The 17,318-nt window shown below is 40.0% G+C and overlaps 1 protein-coding gene across 5 annotated transcripts in view; it reads left to right on the top strand.

The window, feature by feature from the left end:
• Bard1 (BRCA1 associated RING domain 1) overlaps positions 1-17,318 on the top strand; it is an 84,108-nt gene that overhangs the window by 27,680 nt on the left and 39,110 nt on the right. For all 5 annotated transcript variants that reach the window (XM_060368587.1, XM_060368590.1, XM_060368589.1 and 2 more), the window contains exons 5-6: positions 3,537-3,617; positions 4,980-5,152. In XM_060368587.1, coding sequence (XP_060224570.1) covers positions 3,537-3,617; positions 4,980-5,152 — 254 coding nt within the window. The remainder of the gene's footprint in view (positions 1-3,536; positions 3,618-4,979; positions 5,153-17,318) is intronic.

The raw sequence follows: 17,318 nt of genomic DNA, 5'->3' as shown, positions 1-17,318 counted from the left end.
GTTGTAAGCCACCATGTGGGTTCTAGGAATTCCAGTGCTCTTAACTACTGAGCCATCTATCTCTCCAGGCTCAGATTGTTTGATTTTTTTTTAAAGTTCTTTATATATTGTAGATATTAATCCTCTGTCAGATGTTAATAAAGATTTTATTCCCTTGTATATGTTGTATCTTCATTCGATTCTTTGTAGAGGTTCGTTAGTTTCATATAATTCTATTTGTTAGTTCCTGGCATTATTCCCCGAGCACTGCAGTCTTTTTCAGAAACTTCTTACCTGCCCCTGTTTTATGAAGTGTTTTTCCTGTTTTTTCCTCTATGAGGTTCTATGCCTTTGATCTATTTTGAATTGAATTTTGTACAGTACGAGAGCTTGGGAATCTGTTTTAATTCTCTTATGTGTGGACATCCATTTTCCCAAGCACTAAAGGGCTGTTGCTGTGTATTTTAGTGTCTTTATCACAATTAAGGTGGCTGCAGCTGTGTGGTAGGTTCTTAACTAGGTGAGTCCACTGATTTTGTGTCAGCACTATGGTGTGTACATGCATCTTTGCTTATTTATTTATTTATTTATTTATTTATTTATTTTTGGTGCTGGTACCATGCTCCTGTTACTGTGGTTCTGTACCTCCAGCATTGTTCTTTTTGCTCAGGATTCAGGATTGTTTGGCTTTCTAGAGTCTTTGCTGGTTCCAGATACATTTTAGAATTCTTTTTCTATTGCTTTTAAAGCAAGGTTTATTTGTATGCGACTATGGATGTGTGTGTGTGTGTGTGGGGGGTGCATTTGAGTGCAGGTGCTTGAGGAGACCAGAAGAGGCTGCAGGATCACCTGGAGCTGAAGGTACAGGCAGTAGCTTCTTCCTGTTAGTTAGCAGCTTCCTGATGTGAGTGCTGGGAACCAAACTTGTGTTCTCTGCAAGAGCAGTAGGCACTCTTAACAAATGAATTTCCCCAGCCTCTCTGTTTTCTTTTTCTTTGGAATTTTGTGGAGATTGTATTGAGTCTTGGATTGCTTTTGGTTGTATAACCATTTCCAAAATATTCAGTATTTCAGTTGAAATGTATTTAGTGCTCTTAGTTTATTAACATTTAGTCATTTGGTTAATTTAGAACATTTTAATGTATGTTGCACATGGATTAAAGAAAGACTTTAAGCTACTGTCTGAGGATATTCAACATTTGAGAAGTAGGAAAGTAATATTTAGGGGCTGGAGAGACAGCTTATGGTTACGAGTGGTTAAGAGTACTGGCTGCACTGGGTGTTGGGGCACACACCTGTAATCCCAGCCCTCTGGAAGGCAGAGACAGGTGGATCTCTTGAGTTCAAGGCCAGCCAGGAGGACTACATAGACTCTATGTCATAGAGAGAGTCTAAAAAAAAATTATACAAATAGAACCAAGGCAATAGCCAGGGGACTTAAATAACTTCTACATTTTTAACCCAGTAGAGGTACAGATGAAAAGCAGATGGTCTGGATTATAGTGGATGGAACTGAGAGACCCTTGTATGCAGTTGTACGATAGGATGCATATAATAATGGAATAATATCTATTATTAGTATAATAATAAAATGGTGCTGTATATTTACATCTCAGAAAGCTAGAAGATTCTGACTGGTTTCATGTTTCAGCTAAAAAGTAAACAGAAATTGTATTGGGGCTGGGGCTAAGAGATTGCCATCTTCCTCAAAAAGGATTTCAGAGATCAATTGAATACAATGTGTTTGACTTGCATGTAGGGTTTTATTTGCCCAGAATTTTCAAGTAGGCTAATACTCTGATTTTGCCTTTCTTTTTGCCATGAATTTAAGTCTTTTTTCCCCCTTTCGTTACCCTAAAAATAGCTGGCTTTGTTTTGCTTGCCATGACTGATAATTTTAAGAGAGTTTTATTTCATCCCACTCTAAGAATGCTATCTTTTCCTACAGCTTTAAGTTGCTTTTAAAAGGGGTGATATCTTCTATAGTTAGAGATTTCTAAAATGGCTTTAGAGGTTGACCAGTACTTTGATTAAATAGGTAATCAATTGTGGCAGATAGATGTCAGATCCATCTACCTACTTGGATGGGGAATGCATGTCTGTGTGTGTATATGTGTATATAATGTCTTAGAATAATGAACAATGAGACTGCAGTCGTACATAGTTTGGAGATTGTGTTTCTGGGAAAAGAAGTAGAGAGGAGGGTTGGGGTATTATAAGGGAGCCTGCACAGTGTTGGGAAACGAGATTATGCAGGCCTAATTCTCAGCCTTAACTCCTTTGTCACTATTCAACTTTTGTCAAAGGCTAGCAAAAGAGGGACTCTTACTAACCAAGCCATTTTATATCTTCCTTCAATCCACTCACCTATATCAGGCTTTAGTTAGATAGAGATACATAAGACACAGAAGGCTCAGAATTGGAAGGCTTAATTTTTACGTCATTTTAATAATTGAAAGTATCTTAACTTGAAGGGAGAATGAATATTGTCTTCCGGTCCTTTATCTCATTTTCATCCACTTATTCTTAACATCTTGTTTATCTCATTTGAAAACAGGCTCTGATACTATAATAAAGTGACTGCATTCGTGTGTGTGTGTGTGTGTGTGTGTGTGTGTGTGTGTGTTTGGAGACAGGGTTTCTCTTTGTAGCCTTGGCTGTCCTGAATTCACTTTGTAGACTAGGCTGGCCTTGAACTCACAGCCTGCCTCTGCAGCCCCCCTCCCCGAGTGCTGGGATTAAAAGTGTGGGCCACCAAGCCTGGCTAAGTGACTACATTCTTATTTTCTCTTTCTTCCTTCTGCCCTCTCTATGTCAGTGAGCCAGTGGTGAGAAGTCACTACATGGATCTCTAGAGAAAGATGGAAAACTCTTCAGCTAGTGAGAAGGATATCTGTAAAGAGTCGCCTGGGTTTTATGGAAGCTACATTTCCTACCGTTCAGTTAGTTGATAATGGGTGATGGTTTTAGTGTCAAAGCAGAGGATAAAAATTAAATGCTGATTTTGTGTGCTGTTTGATTGTTTCTCTCAATCCCTTTCCTGGCATTTTAAACAGCAACTGCTTCTGCCATGAAGACACCTTTGGTGCAAATAAAGTGAATATAAACTAAATTAGTGACTCAGGGTAAATGGAGTAACTGTTGATAAAGCAGTAAGTACTTTTTGACAGTATTAATGTTGTTTTTCTTGAGTAGCTTGTTGGCTATAAACAGCTTTGTTTTAATGTTCAGAAATTATTTTCATGTATGCTCAAAATGATGTTTTTGCAAATGAAATGAAGACTTGCATTTTAGGATAGTCTTTGGTGTCATTTTATATCTTGAGCTGCGTCTTCAATATGGATTGCTAGTAATATTCAAATACAGACAAGATGACTTGGCATCCCAGAATTTAGAGGCAGCTCATGTTTCTTGGCTCATAGGCAGTAGTCAGGCTGTAAGGCAAAAGATTTGTTTGACTCTAAGAAGACAGAATCTTTAAAACAAAGCCTCAGTAGCCTCATTTCATTCATGACGTATTTTAATGTCCTTTAATTTCTTTTTTGTTATTCTACCAGGGCGATATACCTTCTGTTGAATACCTCTTGCAAAATGGAAGTGACCCAAATGTTAAAGACCATGCTGGATGGACACCGTTGGTAGTTTTCTTTTGTATATCTTTACAGTGTTGTGGATCTCTTTAAATTTTTTTTTTTAATTTTTTTTGTGCTTATGGTTCTAGTTTATGGTTTTGTGGTTGTTCATATATCATGCTCTGCCACCTACACTCTCTTTTAGTCTGAAGAATTTATGTTTTGACCAAGTATGAAAAGAAAGTTATTTTTCATCTGGCTTTTCAGTTGTGACAGGAAAGTAATTGGTTACCTTTTGAGTCCTTTCAGATAGAGGAGTCCAGTTTCGCTGCATTGTTGAAAGTTAGCTCATGTGTGGAGGCTGCATTTTGCAGATTGCATGCCACTGGAGCCACGTGGATTTTGGTTTCCTGGAACAGAGTGGTCAGAAGGATGGGATGGGATGACCAGGGAGGACTTGGATCTTGCCTCAAGCTCTGTCCATTTGCAAATAGAGGCAGTAGCAATAGAAGGCTTTGTCTTATATATTTAAAAAGTCTGTTCATTAGTGCTAGTATTGTTGCAATGTGAAGGATACTCTATGAAAAGAAAGGAAAACACTTGGAAACAATTTCCACATGTGTTAATGAAGATAGTAGGCATTGCGCTAGAAAGCAGCCCAAAAATGTCCACAAAGGGGATCTCTATTTTGTAGACTAGAATTTCAGCACAGAAGTGAGACTCATTAGGCCAGATGCAAAAACGACCTAAAGGTATAATATATAAGTATGTAATATTTGAATGTTAAAATAAATATGTAGCACATATGTAATGACTTCTTGTCAAGGCTTAGTCTGGATTCAGTTCATTGCGCTCCATGGTCTAGCTAACACTGTGGAGGAAGGTTAGCTGTCTCACTTAGTCCTATTGCTTCTGTTGTCCCTGACACCAGATACCCAGTAGTGTCTGTCAGTTAAGAGAACGTGTCTTGTAAATCTTCCTAGGATGTCACTCTGCTGGGTAGTTATGTGTAAATGTTGGTGTACAGTTTGGTGTTTGGCAATGAATTCTGGTTCAGCCTTGGAGAACTCCAGATCTGTGTGTGATCTGGTTGTTAAACATTAGTTTTTTTTTGTTGTTGTTGTTTTTTTTTTTTTTCTAATGTTGTAAAATATTGTAAAAAAATTTAGGAGCTGTAGTTACTCTAAGGCACATTTTTAGAAAGAAAAGCATATGATCCAAGGCTTGTCCTTTCCCACGGATTTTTCATTGTGTATTTTACCATGAAAATGATGATAAGTGGCATTGACTTTGTCAACAGCCAGGCAGAAGTTATATAAGTTTCCTGACTTGAGGGTCCGATTAATTTCTCTTAAAGATTACGTATTAATATACTACTTTCTTCCATCCTCTTCCCACTTCCCTCCTTTAAAACCTACTTTTGATTAGCATGAAGCCTGCAGTCACGGGCACCTGAAGATAGTGGAATTGCTGCTCCAGCATCATGCTTTGGTGAACACCACCGGCTATCAGAATGACTCACCACTCCACGATGCGGCCAAGAATGGCCACCTGGATATAGTCAAGGTGCTACTGGCTCACGGCGCCTCCAGGGATGCTGTGTAAGTGTTATCTCCAATTCTCTAAATGGATTTGTGTTCCTGAATGAAGGCATGTACTGAAGCAGTAACTACCCAAGTTGGCACTTTGGTCTTTTGTCTTCCACAGCTAAAGTTCGGTGTGACCATCAGGTTGAATGTTAGAATCTGTGCTTCTCTTCCCCAAAACTTCCACATTTGAAGGAGATTTGTTCTCTTCAGAAACAATTTCAAATCCATTTAGAAACTTCGGTTTCATAGACAAATTCACTTAGTGGTTATATTCTGTAGATTGAGTCAGACTCAATGAAGATTAGATATTTAATAAAAATTAGATATTTAATTTTTTGTGGTACTCAATACTTCAAACTCATTTTAAGTATTTTGTTAGTCCTTTCTGCGTATTATCCTACAAAAATAAAAAGTGTGTAAGAATTCATATATCGGGCAAGTGCAGTTGAATTATCTCCCAGATTTTTCACATTATTCAAATGAGGCTCCAAGCAAATTGTTTTGCAGTGTCAGGGCACAGAGGAGCATTAGCGAATGCTGGTGGCTGCATCTTAAAATTGCTATTGTCAAGAGGCTCGCAACTAAATGCCTTATGCAGATTTTATATCTTTAATCTGTAACTTGGCTCCTGTCTCCCTGTATGTTATTTTACTCTTTTCAGTTAATTAGGTAGTTGAAATGAAAATGCAAGAATTGCTTCTCTGTGCCCTCATTGCTTTTGTAGGCTTCACGAGAGCACAACAAAAAAGCTTTACCCTCGGTAGAGAGAAATGCAAGAACCACAGCTTGGAGGTCCTCTGTCTAGTAACTTTGCATAGATAGCCGCTTAATAGAATGGAATAACAAATGACTAGTGAAGAATGTAACATGCCCTAGTGCTTTTAGCTTCAGTAAGCTTGTCAGCCCTTCTTAACTTCCCATCATGAGTTGTAAGGCAGTTGGGTACACGCATATGTGTGTGCGCGCGCGTGTTATTTTCTGTCTCTCCATGTGTATTTGTATACAGGAATCTCATAGAGGTAGTATATAACTATGTGAAGAGAAGACCTTACAGATATGACCTTCCTGTGAGTGTAGTAAGCCATTTGATAAAGCAACTGGTTGCTTGGGTCAGGTGGCACTGAGTAGTTTCCAACCCAGGGTTCTTAAATCAGCCGTGACTACTTTAATGAATGGAGCACTGGTCATGTTAGGGAACCCAGCTTTTATTTGTGACTCCATTATTGACTTTATAGCCGCAGGCAGGTTAATTTCTGTGCTTTGGTGTCCTCACCTATAAAACATGGTGCTGCCTGCTGCTTTTCTATTTCTTCAGAGCACAGTGAGGATTAATGAGCCAAAACACAGAGCCTGTCTTGTGGTTTGTACACCATGATTCTTCACTGCACTGTGAGGACTCATTAATACACAAGGAGTGGGCATGAGGCAGGGGACGAGTCTGCCTTCACAGGTACTTTCTCAGAGGTCAGGTCCAGCTTGTAATAAGTGGTGGCTGGACCTAGCAAAGTGACACCTTATTGCATTAAAGGATGTTTGTATCACTGTTTGGTATTCAGGAGCCTGTAGCTATCTATATCTCTTAGAACACTTGGAAATCATTACTCAGAATCTTTAAAGATGCTTAATTTTTACTAATTAAATAGCCACATATATCTGGTGACTCCTGTGTGGGTCAAGTGGTTGGTACAGGTAGAACAATTGGGGAGGAGGATGATTTTTTTTCTCCAAAAGAAAAGTTAGATTGGTGTTGGATAAAGGATAATAGGGGAGATGAAAGTATAAATATAATACTCAGATATGGTATGATTTCTGTTACTAAACATTCCTTCTTTTGTAGACTCTTGGTTATGGAAAAACACTCCCTTGTGTGATGGGGGGGTAGTGTAGAGGGGGTTGGGTGTGAGTTGTATATTAGCTGTTGTTCACCCAATTATCGGTGTTCTGTTAGTTTCCTTTTCAAAGAGCTTTTCTTTAATTCATCCTGTATACTGGATAATTATATATAACAACAGTTGAATTAAACTTTGTAGTCATGTTAAACACTACACAAATCAGTCCAAATCATGTATTTCCTTTCTCACAATGATTTTGAGATAAAGTTCAGCCTGAGAAATGGGTTTTTGAGGCCCTAAATGGCTTGGTGCTGCTGGTTTGTCCAGTCCCTTTTCTTTAAGCATTAAAGGCATGTGCCACCTAGCTCCTTTCTTAATTTTTATGTCCTTAAAACAAAAAGCCATTCTACCTCCTGGCCTTTGTACATTCTTTTTCTTTGTTGCAAATAATTCATTTATGAGAGCCAGTTGCTTATCCTTTGATTATCATTTTAGATTTCATTTCATTTCCATTGTCTTTGCTCATTTCAGATGTCTGAATATGGTACCTTTTTTCCCCAATAAATTTTAGGTTATAGTATACTTTCTTGTCTTCTCATTAGGTTGTTCGCTTTATGGAACAGGCAGGGATCACGTCAGCTCTCCCAGTCTCTATCAAATACCTAACATAGTCTGTACAGGCGTGTTATGTTTAGAGAGAGTCACTGAGAATTTAATGAGTAGGGAAATCCTTTTTTATCTTTCAATAAAAAGTTGAATGAGATGAAAACTTTGTCAAGTTTTTAAAATATCCTGTTAGGATTTTGATTACAAATGAGTAGAAACACCCATTGCAGTGAGTTGGCAGAGTTGATTTTCTTTTTTAACGTGGCATTTTCCCCATTTCTTTAAGCAGTCTACTATGTGTCTCTTATGAAGTTTTTCATCTGTTTTGATGTGTACATGTAAAAATGTGCCTAAGTCCTGAGTCTGTTTTAGGTATTCGATTTGTTGGATTCCCTCATGAATTAGATGCTTTGAATAGATATAATTTGCTTGCTTTTTCTCTTCCTTCCTCACTCCTTCCTCTGTCCTTCCCTCTTTCCCTCTCCTCTGTGTGTGTGTGTGTGTGTGTGTGTGTTCATTTTTCTGGTCATCCTTTGTTATTTCCTTTCCTTAATGTCCCAGGGTTTATCCTGGGCCCATGGCTGTATGGGATAAACTTGATTTCATATAACTGTAATATATCTTTTGTTACTTTTTTGAAGCAAAGTCTTGGTTATTGCCCAGACTAGTCTGTGGAGCTCCTGGGCTCAAATGATCTCATTCGTCCTTAGAAACTGGGGCGAGTCAACAAGTCAGCAATACAATTAGTTGTTGAGTATTTTTGGAAGGTCAGATTTAGAAGAAGAAAAAACAACATTTTCAGTTACAAGGCAAGTGGGATTATAGGTGTTTTATTGAATATGGATGGAAAGAAATCTTGAAATGATCTAAGACAAGTCATGATAGTGCAAATGTATAACATTGATAGTCCTTACTATCCTCAGTGAAATCTTATCCATCCTATTTTTTCTCATAGAATCTAGGCTCTTCAACTGAAATTTTCTGTTATAAGATTTTTGATCCGAAGTTATCTTCTTTTTTATTTTGAGACATGGTCTCTTTGTTTAGTCTTGGCTTTGTAGACCACACTGGTCTCAAACTCACAGAGATACAACTGCCTCTGCCTCCCCAAGTGCTGGATTACAGGCATGCGCTACCGTGCCCGGCTTCCTAACTCTTTGTAATTATAGAGGGACTGACTATTAGTAAGGAGTAGTATGTGTCCACTAAAAGAGTTTACTTTTTTTTTTGAGTTAGCTTAATTTTCTTGTATCTCATTGTTAAGTCACATTTTGCTGGAGTCTTTTATAGTGTGTATTGAGCTTATGCTGTGCAAACTTCATACTAGTTTACATTTGTTCTGGTTTTCATTTGTCCCTATTTAATTGTCAGGAATTTGTCTCATGTAAATCCTACAAATCCATTGTCCAAGAGAAAAACTTAATTCTATTTTAATCTTAGCTAAGACAAAGAATATATATATATAGTATAGTATTTATATTTTTATTTTTATATTTTTATAGTAAAGTATATATTTTATAGTACAGTAAATATTATATGGATCATTGGACCTATTGTTTTCCTACCCTAGTACATTTTATAGTACTTGTTACCCAGTAATTTTCATACTGATGGGCTGCATTTGCTTTCTGTCTTTCCCCGTGCCTTCCCTACAACCCTATGCAAACCTACTTTCATGCTGTCACCTTAGAACTGTTTGGAGTGTGTTGAAAAGCTCCCACATTACCCCTCTTTTCCAAGTATGGAGCTGGTGCTTAGTCTGCTGTTAAGAACTTTTCCTTGGATGGACATTGGATTCTCAAGAAGAAAAAATATTATATGGATCATTGGACCTATTAATTGTTTTCCTACCCTAGTACATTTTTTGAAAAATGAATCATCTACAGCAAAAGATAACTGTTTTATGGCATTAAAAAAAAAAACATGTTGCTCTTTTTGCCAGCTCACAGCAAGCAAAGTGATATGAAAAATTAAGTCTTTGTGGTTGCAGTTTCATAGTTGTTTCACACAGGCTTCCATTCATTGTCCGTCTTGCCATTCTGTCATGCTCTTTAGATTTAGTTTTAGTAAAAGTACCTAGCTTATGTTTTTTAATGTTAGGTACTCCACACATGCAAACATACATTTTTGTTTGCTCATCTCTCCTTACTTTATCCAGTTGCTGCAGCTGATTCAGGGCACAGCTGTAGGAAGCTGTCTACCGTGTCACTCCTGTATGGGGAAGGACATTAAAGAATTTTATCGATACTGCTTTCAGGGTATAGCTGAAACATTAACCACCTTAGCTTAACCCTCAAGGTGAAGTGCACCTTTTGTTTGTTTGTTTGTTTTATAGTAGTTTTTACAATCAAATTTCTTTTTTAAAAATTTTACTACAATTTATTCACTTTATATTCCAGCTGTAGCCCCCTTCCTCATCCTGTCCCTCCCTCTTCTCCCATGCCCCTCCTCCAGTCCACTGTAGGGGAGGTCCTCCTCCCCTTCCTTCTGACCCTAGCCTATCAGTTCTCATCAGGACTGGCTGCATTGTCTTCCTCTGTGGCCTGGTAAAGCTGCCCCTGCCTCAGGGGAAGATGATCAAAGAGCAGGCCAATCAGATTATGTCAGAGGCAGTCCCTGTTCCCATTACTATGTAACCCACTTGGACACTGAGCTGCCATGGGCTACAAATGAGCAAGGTTTCTAGGTTATCTCCATGCATGGTCCTTGTGTTGGAATATCAGTCTCAGGAAAGACCCTTGGGCCCAAATCATGAAATTTTCAGGCAAATGGATGGAACTAGAAAAGATCATCCTTAGTGAGGTATCCCAGAAGCAGAAACACACACATGGTATATACTCACTTATAAGTGGATATTAGACATATAATATAGGATAATCATACTAAAAATCTGTACACCTAAAGAAGGTAAGCAAGAAGGAGGTAAGATGATCAATTCTCACTCAGAAAGGCAAATGGGATACATATTGGAAGAGAGAGAAAACAGGGAACATGACAGGAACCTACAACATAGGGCCTCTGAAAGACTGCCCAACAGGGTCTCAAAGCAGATGCTGAGACTATAGCCAAACTTTGGGCAGAAAGCAGGGAATCTTATGAAAGAAGGGGGAGATAGAAAGACCTGGAGGTGACAGGAGCTCCACAAGGACAGCAGCAACAGGCAGAAGTGCACCTTTTAAATCAGTCTTGATGATAAAAAAGAATCCTAGTTAAGAAGGGGATTTCTAGTCCCCATCTCATATTCTTTATGTTTAGATTGTACAAATGTTGGAAAATGAAAATTTCTTATTTTAGTATTTTTTAAAAAATCATGTTTTTATGTATTTTCTCTTATTAAGCTTCCAAACTACTAATACAAAATGTGCGTGGACTGTGTCATCAAATGGGGGAAATTATAATACTCCAGGCATAGCCTAGCATGTTTTCTTATTTCTATTCTGCATTATCTCCAACAGTGCAAATCCAGCAAGGTTAGCAGTTGCTGAGCTGGTACTACCTGCTAGCCACTGTCTTAAAGTCTTTTTTCTTTTTTACTTTAAAAAAAATTTTTTTTATTAATTACACTTTATTCACTTTGTATCCCCCCATAAGCCCCTTCCTCCTCCCCTCCCGATCCCACCCTCCCTCCCCCTTCTTCATGCATGCCTCTCCCGAAGTCCACTGATAGGGGAGGTCCTCCTCTCCTTCCTTCTGATCTTAGTTTATCAGATCTCATCAGGCGTGGCTGTATTGTCATCTTCTGTGGCCTGGCAAGGCTGCACCCCCCAGGGGGAGGTGATCAAAGAGATAGCCACTGTACCCCTTACTAGGGAACCCACTTGGAAACTGAGCAGCCAATGGGCTTCCTTTGAACAGGGGGTCTAGGTCCTCTCCATGCATGGTCCTTGGTTGGAGTATCGGTTCCTGCAGGACCCCTGGACCCAGGTATTTTGGCTCTGTTTTTCTCCTTATGGAGTTCCTGACTCCTCTAGGTCTTTCTGTCTCCATCTTCTTCCATAAGGATTCTGGCACTCTGGCCAAAGTTTGGTTATGAGTCTCAGTATCTCCTTTGATACCCTGGTGGGTAGAGTTTTTCAGAGGTCCTCTGTGGAAGGCTCCTGTCCTGTTCCTTATCTTCTCCTACTTCCAATGTTTGTACTGTTTGCTCTTCTTAATGAGGATTAAGCATCTTCCCTAGGGTCCTCCTTGTTGTTTAGCTTCTTTAGGACTATATATTTTAGTATGATTATCCTATATTATATGTCTGATATCTACTTACAAATGAGTATATACCATGCGTGTCCTTCTGCTTCTGGGCAACCTCACTCGGGATGATCTTTTCTAGTTCCTACCATTTGCCTGCAAATTTAATCATTTCCTTGTTTTTAATTGCTGAGTAATATTCCATTGTGTAAATGTACCACAATTTCTGTATCCATTTCTCAACTGAGGGACATGTGGGTTGTTTCCAGCTTTTGGCTATTACAAATAAAATTGCTGCAAACATGGGTGAGCAAATGTCCTTGTTGTATACTTGAGTATCTTTTGGATATATGCCTAGGAGTGGTATGTCTGGGTCTTGAGGTAGCACTATTCCTAATTGTCTGAGAAAGTGCCAGGTTGATTTCCAAAGTGGTAGTACAAGTTTACATTCCTACCAGCAGTGGAGGAGAGTTCCCTTTTCTCCACATCCTCTCCAGCATGTATTGTCACTTGCGTTTTTGATCTTAGCCATTCTGATGGGTGTGAGGTGAAATTTCAGGGTCGTTTTAATTTGCATTTCCCTGATGACTAAGGATGTTGAGCATTTCTTTAAGTGTTTTTCTGCCATTTGATATTCCTCTGTTGAGAATCCTCTGTTTAGCTCTGTACTCCCCCCCCCCCCTTTTTTTTAATTGGATTACTTGGTTTGTTGGTGTTTAACCTGTTCAGTTCTTTATAATCTGGATTTTAGCCCTCTGCCAGATATAGGGTTGGTGAAGATCTTTTCCAGTCTGTAGGCTGTCATTTTGTTCTGATGACAGTGCTCTTTACTTTACAGAAGCTTTTCAGTTTCATGAGGTCCCATTTATTAGTGATCTTAGAGCCTGTGCTATTGGTGTTCTGTTCAGGAAGTTGTCTCCTATGCCAATGAGTTCAATGCTCTTCCTCTCTTTTTCTTCTAACAGATTTAGTGTGTCTGGTTTTATGTTAAGGTCTGTGATAGATTAGGACTTCAACTTTATGCAGGGTGATAAATATGGGTCTATTTGCCGTTTTCTACATATAGACATTCATTTAGACAGCACCATTTGTTGAAGATTGTTTTTTTTTTTTCCATTTTATTGTTTTGGCTTCTTTGTGAAAAATTAAGTTTTCATAGGTTGTGGGTTTATATCTGGGTATTTGATTCAATTCGTTTGATCCACCATTCTGTTTCTATGCCAGTACCATGTAGTTTTTATTACTATTGCTCTGTAGTACAGCTTGGGATGTGAGATAGAGCTACTTCTAGAAGGTTTTTTATTGTACAGGATTGTTGTAGCAATTCCGAGTTTTTTGTTTTTCCATATGAAATTGAGAATTGTTCTTTCAAGTTCTGTAAAGAATTGTGTTGGTATTTTGATGGGAATTGCATTGAATCTGTAGATTGCTTTTTTGGTAGGATGGGCATTTTCACTATGTTAACCCTACTGAACCATGAGCATGAGATATATTTCCATCTTTTGATATCTTCTTCAATTTCTTTCTCCAGAGACTTGAAGTTTTTATTGGTCTTTCACTTGCTTGGTTAGAGTTACACCAACGTACTTTATGTTATTTGTGGCTAATGTGAAGGTGTTGTTTCCCTAATTTCTTTTTCAGGTCATTTTTTGTATACAGGAGGGCTTCAGGTGTTTTTTGAGTTAATGTTGTATCCAGCCACTTTGCTGAAGGTGTTTATCAGCTGAAGAAGTTCTCTGGTAGAATTTTTGGGGTCACTCATGCACACTATTTTATCATCTCTGAATAGTGATACTTTGACTTCTTCCTTTCTGATTTGTGTCCCTTTGCTCGCCTTTAGTTGTCTTATTGCTCTAGCCAGAACTTCAAGTTACTGTGTTGAGGAGATACAGAGAGAGTGGGCAGCATTGCCTTATCCTTGATTTTAGTGGGACTGATTTACGTTCTTCTCCACTGAGTTTGATATTGGCTATAGGCTTGCTGTATATTGTCTTTACTATGTTTAGGTATGTGCCTTGTATCCCTGATCTCCCCAAAAGTTTAAACATGAATAGGTGTTGGATTTTTGTCAAGTGCTTTTTCACCGTCTGAGGAGGTGATCATGTAGGTTTTTTTGTTTGTTTGTTTTTGTTTTTCTTTCATTTTGTTTTTATGGTGGATTACATTGATAGATTTTTCAGATGTTGAACTGCCTCTGCATGCCTGGTATGAAGTTTACTTGGCCGTGGTGGATGGTATCTTTAATGTGCTCTTTAATTCGTTTTGTGTGTATTGAGTATTTTTGCGTCAATGTTCATAGCAAGGTTGGTCTGAGGTTCTCTTTTTTTTTTTTTTTTTAATTTATTTATTATGTTGTCTGTATGTACACCTGCACAACAGAAGAGGGCACCAGAACTCGTTATAGATGGTTGTGAAACACCATGTGGTTGCTGGGAATTGAACTCAGGACTTCTGGAAGAGCAGCCAGTGCTCTCAATCTCTGAGCCATCTCTCCAGCCCTATGAGGTTCTCTTTTTTCTACGGTCCTTGTGCAGTTTAGGTATCAGCATGACTATGGCTTCATAGAATGAGTTTGGTAATGTTTCTTCTGTTTCTATTTTGTGGAATAGTTTGAAGCGTATTGGTGTTAGCTCTTCTTTGAAGGTGTGGTAGAATTCTGCACTGAAACTGGCTGGCCCTGGACCTTCTTTGGATAGGAGGCTTTTGATGACAGCTTTTATTTCCATAGGGGATATAGGACTATTTAATTTATTTACCTGATTTTGATTGAGCTTTGTAAATGGAATCTATCAAGCAAATTGTCCATTTCGTTTACATTTTCAAATTTTGTTGCATGTAGGCTTTTGAAGTAGGACCTAATGATTCCTTGGATTTTCTTAGTGTCTGTTGTTATGTCCCCCTTTTAATTTCTGATTTTGTTGATTTGGACAGGCCTTTTGTATGTTTATGGGCATCTCTTTCTTATGGCTGATGGAATTTTCTTCTATGATCTTCTTGTAAATATTTTCTGGGCCTTGGAGCCTGGAATCTTCTTTTTCATCTATTCCTATTATTCTTAGGTTTCGTCTTTTCATGATGTCCTTGATTTCTTGGATGTTTTGTGTTATTTTTCCAATTTTATTTTTTCTTTGAGAGATGTATCAATTTCTGCAATTGTATCTTCAGCGCCTGAGATTCTCTCTTCTATCTCTTGTATTCTGTTGGTGATGCTTACCTTCGTGGTTCCTGATGTCTTTTCTAAGTTCTCTAGCTCCAGGTTTTTTGTTTGTTTGTTTGTGTTTTCTTTATTGATCCTAATTCGTTTTCATATGTTGCACCATTTCCTTCATCTGTTTGAATGTGAATTCCTGACTGTCCATGGCAGCCTCTATCTTTTTGTTCCTTTCCTCTTTATGTGCCTCAAATAACTGCATAATTACAGATTTAAGATCATTTTCCTGTGTTTCAGCTGCAGTAATATATCCATTGACTTCTGGGTTTTGTTGCCTATATGGTTGTCTGTAGCCTTAACTGCGTATTCTTGGAGCCTGTACTACAAACTGGATCCACCTGTCTCTAGAGTCTCACGTAGTCTCCCCTGGAATCACTGTCTCTGCTGGCTGTTTGTGACCCGGGTAGCTGGGGCACAGGCGCAAAGATCTCTGGGTCTAGAGCTACCCCAGTGTCCCACTGGCTTCCTTAAGAAGGTGGAGGATGGGATTTCGGTCCCAGACCTGGCTCAGCTCTGCTGGGTTCACTGGCTGTTCTGGCTCCATTTTTTTTGGAGGGGCGGGTGTGTGGTTTTGACCCAGGTGACCTAGGCTGCTGGGAGCAGGCAGAAAGATCTCCTGGCCTAGAGCTGCTCCAGTGCCCCACAGGCCTCCTTTGGGAGGAGGACAATGGAAATTTGGTTAGGTGCCTAGCTCAGCTGCAGTGGGTTCTCTGCCTGTGCTGGTCTTGCTGATGCTGGCCTATGTGAGCCAGACTGCAGGATAGATCCCTGTGCCTAGAGCGGCTCTGGTGTCCCTCAGGCTTCCCTTAGATTGTGGGGAATGGAACCCGGGTCCCAAGCCTCGCTCAGCTCCACTGTTTCACTGTCTGTGCTGGTGCTGGCTGATTCTGACCTGGGTGAGCCAGGCAGGTGGGGAGCAGACACAATGGAGCTGTACCTCCCCCGCAGTACCAGAATGTATCCCTTCCACTGGGCCGTGAGAGTGAGCGCCACTAGTTGCTGTGACCAGGAAGATGTCCACAGGATGTTGATTGTGGTCTCCAGGGTTTGGGAACAGGAGCCTCTAATACTCAGAAGATGCCTACAGGACTGGGAGAGTGGGTGTTCAGGTTTGGAGTCCAACCACAGTACTGGAAGGTATTCATTCTACAGGTAGTGAGGGTGAGTGCCCAAGGTCAGAGCTGCCTGGCTCTGGTATCAGGAAGATAGCCAAGAAAGTGGGGTTGGGCAGTGGGTGGCCTAAGGCTGCGGGGTCAGAACCAAGCATGCCCCGCTGCTGCCTGTCCTGGAAGGTATCCATAGGTGGTGTATTTGGGCGAGTGGGTGGCCTAAGGCTTCTCCCCCACTCCCTCGGTTCGTGGTGCGGGTCTCAGGAAAGTATCCACTGATGGCTGGTTCCAATGGGTGTCCTAGGGCTGCGGGGTCGGAACAGAGCGAACTGCTGCGGCAGGTCCCCGTGGATTTGGGCCAGTGGCCTAAGGCTGCAGGGTAGGAGCCTCCCCCCGCATGTTCCCCAGCTGCTGGTCCCAGGAATATATCCACAAATGGTGAGTTTGGGCGAGTGGCCTAGGGCTGCAGGGTCAGAGCCAGATCGCAGCAGCCGGTCCCTGGAAAGTATCTGCAGGTGGTGTGATTGGGCGGGTAGCCTAGTGCTGAGGTAGTGCCGGGCGTCCACCCGGAATTTTTCCGGTATTAGCAGGGTGGCCTGCCCGTGGATTCTCCTCTCACTTGAGAAACACAGATGTCGGGGTTTTTGGGGTCCTCAGTGTGGCCTGCCAGGCACCCTGCTCACACTGCTGCTCTGCTGTTCAGATACCCTGCGTGGCCGGCTCCGCCATCTGGGATCCCCCTATCCATTTACTTACTTACTTAGACTGGCTGGTGGGGATATGTTGTGAAGGACTTCCACTTAGCATGTTTATGATGTTGTCATAGGAAATTTTTATTTCTGCTTTTGTAAATAAACACTAATATCATCAGTTACTGTATATTAAAGTTCACTCGATTAAGCTTTTCTTTGAGATCCGAAATCTGCTTTCAATCCTTGTGTGCTGTGTACGTGTTTGTGTGTATTCACATATAAAACACAACATGCTATGACTTTGTTCATCCATTTTTGAGTTGGTGGTTTAATAAGTAGAATGTTGATTCTTTAAATCAGGCTTCTACGCTTTGAATGACATTTTTAGTGTATGTATGTGAGGAGACAGTAACGTTAGTATGTAAACGTAGTAGAATGAAATTGGGAAGTCTCCAATAGAGTGGATGGGATCCTTTTGAAATGCTCGGACATTGCCTGCTCTAACCGTAGACAGTGGCTTGGGTAGCATTATTGTAAACAAGGTAC

This window comes from Meriones unguiculatus, chromosome 15, assembly GCF_030254825.1.
Source record: "Meriones unguiculatus strain TT.TT164.6M chromosome 15, Bangor_MerUng_6.1, whole genome shotgun sequence".
Lineage (NCBI taxonomy): Eukaryota > Metazoa > Chordata > Mammalia > Rodentia > Muridae > Meriones > Meriones unguiculatus.
This window is presented reverse-complemented; position numbering and strand designations above follow the sequence as displayed.